At 38.0% G+C, this 11,845-nt stretch overlaps 1 protein-coding gene across 2 annotated transcripts in view; it reads right to left on the reverse strand.

Moving 5' to 3' along the window:
* The window catches only part of LOC123538056 (alpha-catulin-like), a 55,969-nt gene extending 44,988 nt beyond the window's left edge, over positions 1-10,981 (reverse strand). For both annotated transcript variants that reach the window (XM_053529522.1, XM_053529521.1), the window contains exon 1: positions 10,859-10,981. In XM_053529522.1, coding sequence (XP_053385497.1) covers positions 10,859-10,969 — 111 coding nt within the window. In that variant the 5' untranslated portion in view covers positions 10,970-10,981. The remainder of the gene's footprint in view (positions 1-10,858) is intronic.
* Between the last annotated feature and the right edge of the window lie 864 nt (positions 10,982-11,845).

The following is an 11,845-nucleotide window of genomic DNA, read 5'->3' on the forward strand; positions in this document are numbered from 1 at the left end:
TTTTATGACCAAGCAATATAGCATAACAAGAGCTGTCACAGGAGACAGTGCGCTCGACTATTTCGATGCTGGATAGTGAAACTGGGCACATCTGAGGAAACTAGAGCTGTCACTGGAGTGTTTAATGACTCCAATTGTGGATGAAGATATTGCACAATTATATAATAAGCCTAAGTCTATGTCAAAAATATCAACTTAAAGTAATAAGAGAGGTAAAGATAAAATGTATCAAAACACTTTATAAGTATATCCTAAGCAAACTAGAAATGTGTCCATGGGACACAGATGCCCCCACTACATGACATTAGTCAGGGGCCAGAACTCCTACAATACTGAATAAATCCGGATGCGAAACCCCAGGTGCACAACTACACATGCTGACCAACATTCCTGTAAACTTTGGTGATTCTAGGTCAAATACTTTTGGGGCTATGCACGACACAACATTAAAATGACCAATTTTTTACTAAGTCAGGGGCCATAACTCCTACATGACTGGATGAATCCGGATGCGAAACCCCAGGTGCACAACTACACATGCTGACCAACATGCCTGTAAAGTTTTGTGACTCTAGGTCATACTTTTGGAGCTAGGCACGACACAACATTAAAATGACCAATTTTTACAAAGTCAGGGGCCATAACTTCTACATGACTGAATGAATCCGGACGCGAAACCCCAGGTGCACAACTACACATGCTGACCAACATTCCTGTAAACTTTGGTGATTCTAGGTCAAATACTTTTGGAGCTATGCGTGACACAACATTAAAATGACCAATTTTTTACTAAGTCAGGGGCCATAACTCCTATATGTCTGGATGAATCCAGACGCGAAACCCCAGGTGCACAACTGCACATGCTGACCAACATGCCTGTAAAGTTTTGTGACTCTAGGTCATATACTTTTGGAGCTAGGCACGACACAACATTAAAATGACCAATTTTTACAAAGTCAGGGGCCATAACTTCTACATGACTGAATGGATCCGGACGCGAAACCCCAGGTGCACAACTACACATGTTGACCAACATTCTTGTAAAGTTTTGTGACTCTACGTCAAATACTTTCAGAGCTACGCGCGACACAACATTTTCGGAAGGACGGACGGACAAGAGCAAATCTATATGCCCCCCCCCAAAGTGGGGGCATAAAAAGGGCATAATTCATTAAATATTGGTGCCAGAGTGATGCAACTTGTGTCATATAGTGTGGGTGATGATGTTGAACAACTATTTGAAGTTTGAATCAAATCCATTCAGTAATAACAGAGACAAGAGTGAAAGTGCATTAAAACTTTAACCTAAAATTCTAAGTAAAAAGGGGGAATAATTAATGAAAAATTGGTGCCAGAGTTATGCACCTTGCGTCATATGGTGTGGGTGATGATGTTGAACAACTATTTTAAGTTTGAATCAAATCCATTCAGTAATAACAGAGACAGGGTGAAAGTGCATCAAAACTTTAACCTAAAATTCTAAGTAAAAAGGGGAAATAATTCATGAAAAGTTGGTCCCAGAGTTATGCATCTTGTGTCATATGATAAGGGTAATGATGTTGAACAATTGTTTAAGTTTGAATCAGATCCATTCAGTAATAACAGAGATAGAGTGAAAGTGCATAAAACTTTAACCTGAAATTCTAAGTTTAAAAGGGGAATAATTAATGAAAAATTGTGCCAGAGTTATGCATCTTGTGTCATATGATGTGGGTGATAATGCTGAACAACTATTTTAAGTTTGAATCAAATCCACTCAGTAATAACAGAGGTAGAGTGAAAGTGCACCAAAACTTTAGCCTGAAATTCTAAGTAAAAAGGGGGAATAATTTATGAAACAAGAGCTGTCTCCATAGGATGACACATGCCCCCAATGGCACTTTGAATGAATAGTTATGGCCGATGTTAGAGTTTAGGACCTTTGACCTACGGACCTGGGTCTTGCGCGCGACACGTCGCCTTACTGTGGTACACATTCATGCCCAATAATTTCAAAATCCATACATGAATGACAAAGATATGGACTGGACACGCCCATCAATGCACTATCATGAAATATGACCTTTAACGTCTAAGTGTGACCTTGACCTTTGAGCTACGGACCTGGGTCTTGTGCGCGACACGTCGTCTTACTGTGGTACACATTCATGCCAAGTTATTTGAAAATCCATCCATCGATGACAAAGATATGGACCGGACACGAAAATTGGGACAGACTGACAGACTGACAGACCGACAGATGGTTCAAAAACTATATGCCTCCCTTTGGGGGCATAAAAATGGTGCCAGAGTTATGCACCTTGTGTCATATGATGCGGGTGATGATGTTGAACACCTATTTTAAGTCTGAATCAAATCCATTCATTAATAACAGAGACAGAATGAAAGTGCATCAAAACTTTAACCTGAAAATCTAAGTGAAAAGGGGGGGGGGGGGATAATTCATGAAATATTAGTGCCAGAGTTATGGCCCTTAGGTCAGATGATGTGGATGATAATGAGGAATAAGTATTTCAAGTTTGAATCAAATCCATCAAGTAATTACAGAGATAAGTTGAAACAAGAGCTGTCTCCATAGGATGACACACTTTGAATGAATAGTTAAGATATGGACCGAACACAATTGCGGACAGACAGACAGACAGACTGACAGGCAGAGTTCAAATACTATATGCCTCCCTTCTGGGGCATCAAAATTCCACTAATATGATTGTGAATGAATGACAAACATATGGACAGGTCACGCCCATCAATGCACTTTCATGAAATATGACCTTTAAAGTCCAAGTGCCTCCTTGACCTTTGACCTACGGACCTGGGTCTTGCGCGCGACACGTTGTCTTACTGTGCCACACATTCATACGTAGTTATTTTAAAATCCATGCATGAATGACAAAGATATGGACAGGACACGCCCATCAATGCACTATCATCAAATATGACCTTTAAAGTCTCAGTCTAAGTACAGACCTGGGTCTTGCGCGCGACACGTCGTCTTACTGTGCCACACATTTATGCGTTACTTGAAAATCCATCCATGGATGACAAAGATATGGACCGGACACACCCATCAATGCACTATCATGAAATATGACCTTTTAACGTCTAAGTGTGACCTTGACCTTTGAGCTACAGACCTGGGTCTTGCATGCGACATGTCATCTTACTGTGGTACACATTCATGCCGAGTTATTTGAAAATCCATCCATGGATGACAAAGATATGGACCGGACACACCCATCAATGCACTATCATGAAATATGACCTTTAACGTCTAAGTGTGACCTTGACCTTTGAGCTACGGACCTGGGTCTTGCATGCGACATGTCATCTTACTGTGGTACACATTCATGCCAAGTTATTTGAAAATCCATCCATGGATGACAAAGATATGGACCGGACACGAAAATTGCGGACAGACGGTTAAAAAACTACATGTATATGCTTCCCTTCGGGGGCATAAAAAAGAGAAAGTGTACCAAAACTTTAACCAAGGTGGGGACGCGGAAAGACGCCGATGCCGATGCGGCGAGTAGGATAGCTCTCCTTATACTTTGTATAGTCGAGCTAAAAATTTACTCAAACTGCGGTAACTTAAGTATTCAAATTCCTTGCCATAATGTAAGTACTTTGTAACCCATTTTTTAAAGACTCTATCCTAACCTTGAGTATATTTAATGAAAAGCTTGCTTAGCTTGTATTACAGAAAGGTAACAACTGTGTTGAGAATTCAAACATTTGATTTAACAACTAGATGTGTATCCATAGGACACAATTGCCCCACACTCCTGTCACTGTACATAGTTTCATGACTCTACATGTAGGTGAAACACTTTTTTTTAAGATGTTTGCAACATAAACTTTTAAGAACTTAGTGTATTTTTCACTAAGTGACTGAAGGACCATAACTCTGGCCTAGCTAAGTGAATTCCCAAACAGAACCCCAGGGGCACAACTTGACATGCTATAAAAAAAAAACCTTTAATGTTTTTGACTCTAGGTCAAATACATTTTGAGATACATGGGGCATGTTGTTTTTTTGTTGTTTTTTTGTTGGGTTTAACGCCGCACCGAAACAAATATAGATCACATGGCGACTTTCCAACTTTGATGGTGGAGGAAGACCCCAGGTGCCCCTCTGTGCATTATTTCATCATGAGCGGGTACCTGGGTAGAACCAATGACCTTCCGTAAGCCAGCTGGATGGCTTCCTCACATACAGAATTCAACGCCCAGGGTGAGGCTCGAACCCAAATCGGTGAGGCCTAAAAAAAAAATGTTTGTTTCCTGTAACATGCTGAAACAAGAGCTGTCTCCATAGGATGACACATGCCCCCAATGGCACTTTGAATGAATAGTTATGGCCGATGTTAGAGTTTAGGACCTTTGACCTACGGACCTGGGTCTTGCGTGCGACACATCGTCTTACTGTGGTACACATTCATGTCAAGTTATTTGAAAATTCATCCATGGATGACAAAGATATGGACCGGACACGCCCATCAATGAACTATCCTTTAACGTCCAGGTGTGACCTTGACCTTTGAGCTACGGACCTGGGTCTTGCGCGCGACACGTCCCCTTACTGTGGTTCACATTCATGCCAAGTTATTTGAAAATCCATCCATCGATGACAAAGATATGGACTGGACACGAAAATTGCGGACAGACTGACAGACGGTTCAAAAACTATATGTCTCCCTTTGGGGGCATAAAAAATGGGGGTGGGTAGGTAGATTTTTTTTTTTTTTTTTTTTTTTTAGTAGATGTCAGAACATTTCAGTGTTTAATAACCTTATTATCGCCAATTAACTGCCTTAAGGGGAGCGGTGGTCTAGTGGGGATAAGGTGTCGGCCGCTCAATCCAGGGGTCGTGGGTTCGAGCCCCATTGGGGTCACGACCATGACTTCTCACATGACACCAGTACTGGTTTTTCCAGGAAGCGGACTCGAGACTGGTTCCAATAAGCTTGAAGCTTTCATCACAATCGAGCTAAAACAAATTAGTATAAACTAATTAACTGCCTAATCAGGCCTCGACCTTAACTTTTTTCAGCAGTTGCCAGCAGTTTCACCAACTGATAAAATCTAGTAGACCTGCTCAGACTTTAGTGGACCTCCAAATTCTATCTCATAAATTGTGATGCTGTAGACGTCATAACTTCATATGACTCAAAGAAACAGGACTTATTTCTAAAATAATTAAAAATGGAAGACCGTAGCAATCTGTTATCCCGAAAAATAATTATTTTGAAAAGTGTCCCAAAATATGGACACAATCATCATCCTCCCGACCAGTGCTGAAAGTGAAAAAAAAAACCCATCAACAGTTATCGGTAATCATTCTGATGATAAACTAAGTAATTGGCCTCGTTTTCATCATCAATTAACACCCCCTCAAAGAGCTAAAAGAAGTGTGTCGGTTATTGTGGCATCAGCAGTGGAGATCAAAGCGGTATAGTTTCCCCCGAGATTGTCATTGCATTACGTCATGTTTTCGCGCCATGTGACACATCACTGTCTGATCGTACTTTCTCGATTCCTTTAATTGTTGAGAAGAAATCAGTAAAAAAGTTTTTTCTTTAATTTTTTAAAAGCGAATGTGCAATATCCCGAATAAACTGACATGTAAATGTGTCAGATGACCTATTTGCCCTCAAGAAATTTACATTATTGTTTGAGAAGAATATCTAACAAAGTGTTGTGTCAAAAAATATATGTACGAAGAATCATTTAAAACTTATTAAAAATCGCAACAACATCATACTGCTTCATTTTAAAACCACATTTCTATTTACGTTCATGAGGTCACGTAACCTATTCTGCCGTGCTAACAGAAATCTGTTTGCCAAAAAATCGTTTTACTCCATGTATTTAAACTGCTGCCGCTTTTTCATTATTTAAGATTTTTTAATTGTGCTTTTTGTACTTTCTGGTCAAAAGTCTGAATTTTATTACCATAGTATGTACCGTTTATTTACTTTAAAAAGGAGATAAATAATCAAGATCGCACTGTTTGAAATTTTACGAAACATTATATGAAAATTTGATCGTTTTTAAAGAATTTGGCCTACATTTCTGTCGATATCTTATTAAAATTGTTATAGAATTTAAACTGTATTAGTTCTCAAGCGGTGTTGAAAATCTGAAGCGATTGTATTAGAAAATGAATGCACTACGCGCGTTTTTTGTGTCAAAAGTAACTGCGATGTAAATTAAGTATTACGATAGGGCACACGTGCTTGTGGAATGGAAAATTACCAGCATGATGTTTAGATATTTTTACGATTCGCGGGTAAATTCCAATAAATCCAGGTGATTTTGCCTGATGTAATTACTCAAACTGGTAAAGTTACCACGTAAAAACCACTCACCTATCCTGACTTTAACCCGCCAATGCTTATAACTGTAGAATGCCGTACTAAGGCAAAATCAACTTTCGTTTTGTGAATTCGCCGATATGGGTATGATTTTCCCCCCTATTTTTCACCTTTAAGGGTTTTATTTTATTTGCAGTCCATGACTGAAAATTGGTTGACCGTCGGTCTACCCAACTTTTGATAGTGGACCTGCCGATATTTTGGTTGCTTCGGTCCAACGGTCCACCGCTAAGGTCGAGGCCTGCTAATTTAGTAATCAAATAAAATTGTTGAAAATTTGCTCCCGCCTTTCAATAACAGATGTTGTTCATACAAGTTTTTTTCTACACTGATTCCTTTTGTTCAGTAAACATTGTGTAACAGGCAAAGTTCATAGTTTTGCAGACAGACATAGCTTCGGGCCATTTTTGCCAATTAAAGATTTTCGGGGCCACAAAAGTGCAACCGACAGCGTGACCCCTGAACAAGTGGTACAAACATGATAATAGGCTGCTCTTCTATGAATTGTTTATCAATTAACATTTACACATTGATCAATAAACATCTTTCATAATGAAGGACATTATTCAGCATGCCCACTCATTTTTAAAGTTGAGGGTACATGTACCCCCTGCTTTTGCAAAATAGGGGTACACTTCAAAATTTGGGGGTACACTACATGGCAGGTCTGAAAATTTTCTATTTAACTACTGAAATTTGTATATTACATGTTTTTTGTGTTTGTTTTTTGTTGTTGTTTTCTTCATACAGAACTCTCGTGGGTGGGGTATAACAGATGAGATAATTTTAGAAAAAGTAAAATGTTTTTCCAAAGTTAAGATAGGAAATTCTGAATCAAAACACCCCTCCCTATATTATACTAAATATAAATAATTTTTCAGCAAGGTTCATGTATTCCCAATTTCGTGAACGGAACACGATTCGTCCGAAATAACATACAGTCAACTGAAGACTGGTAAAATTCGTCCATCAATAATAAATGGCCAAACTATTACAGATATGCAATGTGTATCAAAATTGCAGTTAAATATCGAAAAATAAAATACTGTTAACCTTTTGCTGAGTTTATTAAAGCTAAAATGCCTTTTTGCGTTTCGTATCCATTCTTTTTTTGCACACGACCCGTATGACGTCCGACTAAAACATTTACCAAACCCCTCTATACAGCTGACAATTACGCCGAGAATTCGGTGATGGAAACGAAATTATAACGTTCTTGGACCGGATCTGCGTTTTAGACCATACCAAACAACTGGCAAGTGCGCGATGAAATAAACAGCGATATTGCAGCTGAACTAGAGTTCCGAATCTCTGCGTGCATGTACCCCCAACAAGTGATTTTTATGTGTGCATTTGATATTTTGTACGTGATTCACGTACTGCAGTGCGTGAATGGGCATGCTGAATTATTGTACTAAATACAAACCGAGAGATGACCACGTGTCAGTCGGCGCGTGGCATGATAGACATCTGTCAGTAGCTAATTAGTATATGACGCTCCGCCTACTGCCATACTTCCGCTTGTGGTGGCGAACAGTATTGAAATTCACCGAGATTTTGATTGACAAGGGGCAGAACTTTTGAACTCGATAAGCATCAAAGAAAACCTGCCATTGCAGTTGTGACCTGATCAGGGTACTCTTCATTTTGAAAACAAACAGGCCGTATAGAATTGTTATTTATTCAAAATTTTCATGAATATGTTGAAAATGGTTATATTTATAATTCAATAAAATTCATAATTATACAAAAATGTTGATCTCAATTTTCAAAAATAACCATGTGCTATTAACTTTGCATGCCGTCCTGTTACTCACAAGAGTCAGTGCACAGATGTTGTGGTTCGACTCTGGTTCTAAGGTTACCAAATGGGGTTACGCCACAACTTAACCTGTTATGCTGTAGTTTCGATCCCCTTAAAACTTCATTCTGCGCATGCGCATTAACAAAGACATGTGCGAGGGTCAAAATTAGGTCAAAATATATTTTTGGCATTCCTCCAAAGATATAAATAGCTTAAAACACAAAGAAATATAAAATATATAAATTATGCATAAATAAAACCAACCATGTCATCGGTCTGAATCACTAAAAAGCTTTCTTGTTAATTCGCACCCTCTGAATGCATATGTGCAGGGGTTCCACTAGACCTGAAAACCCAAGAGTCCCAGGACCCTTGGGTCCAAATTTTGAAAGGTCCTTTTCCAAAATACACGAGTCCTGTCCCAACATGTTGATACAATTGACTATATTTTCTTATACAGTAATACTATGTAATAAATGGGCCGTAATAAATAGCTAATAAAACAATAAAACCAAAAACATGTTACAGCATAATAACAGTGTCTGTTTCAGGTCATATAATCTCATATTATAAATTAATATTTATCAAAATTCACATTAATCTGATGAGGTTTTTCTTCAATATTTTTACTTTTTAGCAGAAAAGTGCTAAAACACTCTGTAAAAATGTATCCAAAACGTACTATCCGGATACTGGTACACTTTCGGAATGTCGTCTGAAATGTTCTTTTTGCGCAGTTAACTTGGTCCACTAAAGTAAACCAGAGATTGTTCCTCAAATAATGATGCTACTTTTCATTTAAACTTGCATTGAAAGTCAGTTTTTTTAGTGAATTTTGGAGAAATTGTGTGTGTGTAATTGCACATGTCATCGGGTGTAATTAGAATCGTGGATGGACATTCTAAACATATTTTTGCTTTCCAAATTCATTAAAATTTGTGGATTTTCTTGTTGAAATTAAGGTATGATCACTAAACAATGGTCTAATTTAAAGTTTGCATGAAGAAATCTTGTAGGGCACTTTTCACATGCTCGGTTATCAGCTGGTCGCTTTAATACAGAGAATTTAATAATTGGCGCCCTTTTGACAGTACACAATCAATACGCTTTATCAATTAATTTCAACACTTCATTGATTCTCATTACCTATGTGCACTCGACGTGACGTAACTTGCTGTTAAAGAAAAAATCAGCCAGGCATGTCCACAGCATAAATGGCGGGATTTAGCAGAAGATCAAAGGCAGGAGGGCATGACCGCAAGTGTTTATCGTGGACATAGTTTTACTGTAGAAAATAAATGATAAGAGGAAGGATTATCAAAGGAAAATGCCTCCGGGTCCCAAGTGACGCACAGGCAATTATCATTCCGGGTCCTTTGAGCGTCTTTTGAAAATCTCCCGGGTCTGGACCCGGGGTCCCAAGTCAAATGGAACCCCTGTATGTGTAGAAAGTCTTGTGAAAAATTAGTATTTACCGCACAGTTCATTTTGTTCATTCCACCCTGAAGCCAGTTGTATGTAGAATTGTAAAATAACGATGTACAAACTGGAAAGGGTAACTTTTTAAAAACACATGTCAATTGGATGATTAGTTTCTGGACGAAGAAATTAGTTTTAGGCACTGCAGCCTTATTTCGTTTGACCCTCTATAAGACACCAATTAGTTGGTTGAAAAATCAAAAATACTGGCATTATGCAACAAAATGTATTATTATCAAATAAGATTCAAAGCAAAATCAAGAAATTTAGAGTCAAAATAGCAGGTGCGCGGACAATTTCATGACCCAACAACTCGCCAAATCGTCAGCCGCTCGCCTCATTTTGCATTAAAAATGGCGGACCAGTAAGTATGAATTTAACAGTAAAATACGGGCTTTTTGAAAGGGAAGCAACTACTGGCTGAAAAATCAATACACACCTGCAAGAGTCCAGTTGCGTGGAAGAAAGTTTAGCGAAAATTAAATGGAAACTACAACTATTTAATGGCAAATAATCGGGAATTTAGATGAAAATAAGGTCGAATATATACTGTGGTAACCATTAGTTGATGATTTATCTGCTTTTTGTGCATGTTGAGTGATAAATTCGCGTTTTACGCTTAGGTGAATCTTCGACGTATCCAACGTAACCGGTACTTGGCTGATGTCAGATGCGTCTCGTGTGTTATTTCGGAAAATGCTATGGGATCGAAACCACAGGAAGGGTCGAATTGACAAGAAGTAGGCATAATGGACACGACCAGAAAATAACAAATAGTGTCAGTAAATGGGGTTACACCACAACTTTAAGTCTTAATGGATGTGACCATCAGAAAATAACAAACAGCGTCAGTTAAGTTATGACAAAGACTTACAGCTATAAAAATTTTATACTTCTTTGGTTATGACTCTTACGATTATGCCAGAAGAACTAACTCGGACGCTGCATTGATTTTAATGATCTGCCTAGGCACCTCGAGAGTTATTTCTTATTTCTTTTGAGCAAAATGCTGAATTCCATATAAAATTATCCTTTCAAGTTAATTTAAAAACCGTGCATACTTTCAATGTTTACAGTCCTGTCAAAATTTATGTCAAGTCAACCGTGAGTCGTGACTGAAACAAGTGTCATGAAGAAAGAGAGACATGTCCATTAAGTGAGCAAATAAATGCATATTAAATACATTATGTCTTACCTGAGTTACTAATGGAATGAGTGTTTGCTCAACTGATTTGGTTTTGATTTCTAGGGTGATTTTTGTTTCATTTCGGTCCAGACTTGGGTGATGCTGGACCGCAGCAGCCATCTTCCTAGAACAGCCTCGTTTTCGAACTATGATTCGTCCTAGCAAAATTTCGTACTTACGCTCTCTATTCACAATTTCCCGATGAGTAATGTCAGGTATATTAAAAAAAATTATAATCAATGGTTTATCAAATACCATTATCTCAAGAAACGCTTTTTACTTTGTCTTCGTTTAATTATTTGTTTATTACTTAAACTTAATATGTTTTATATACGTTTGTCTTGTTTGGTTATATTCGTGCTTTGTTAATGTAAATTTAAGGCATTGTTTGCCATGCATTTCATAAAGCGCTTTTGAACATGTACATGTGTATGAAAATAGTGTTTTATATGTGTGGCATGACGAATTTATTATCATTAATTATTATTACTATTAATATTAGTTCATTGTTATTAAATCATTCATTTATTTTAATAATTAATATCATATGACATTAGGTGCTACCTTAAAGACAGAGCTCCCTTGAAAAATGGCCAGTGCCCCATAAAAAATTAAGGAAGTGGTGTTATTGGAATGGTTGCAAATATCTCGAATTATGGATCCGTTTTAGGAAGTTTATGTTCTATTATTACAATTAACTGTATTAGATAATCCATAATTTCTAAATGCAATACATGATGTATAAGCTTGTTAATTATGTCTTAGACTGCATTAAAATTAAATCTCGACATGTGAACACTTGACAGTAGGCCCGTGTCCAGGATTTTTTAGCTGGAGGGGCGGGGAGGGGGGCAACCTGGGATGGACTGGGGAGGGGTGTCCCCTCCCGATGTCGAAAATTTTTTAATATGGCACATGAAAAGATGCATTTTCCTGCTACCTGAAACACCTTTAAGGATGCATGAATGTATCATATATTTAAGGAAAAGTCTATTT

This window comes from Mercenaria mercenaria, chromosome 18 (assembly GCF_021730395.1).
Source record: "Mercenaria mercenaria strain notata chromosome 18, MADL_Memer_1, whole genome shotgun sequence".
NCBI classification, from domain to species: domain Eukaryota; kingdom Metazoa; phylum Mollusca; class Bivalvia; order Venerida; family Veneridae; genus Mercenaria; species Mercenaria mercenaria.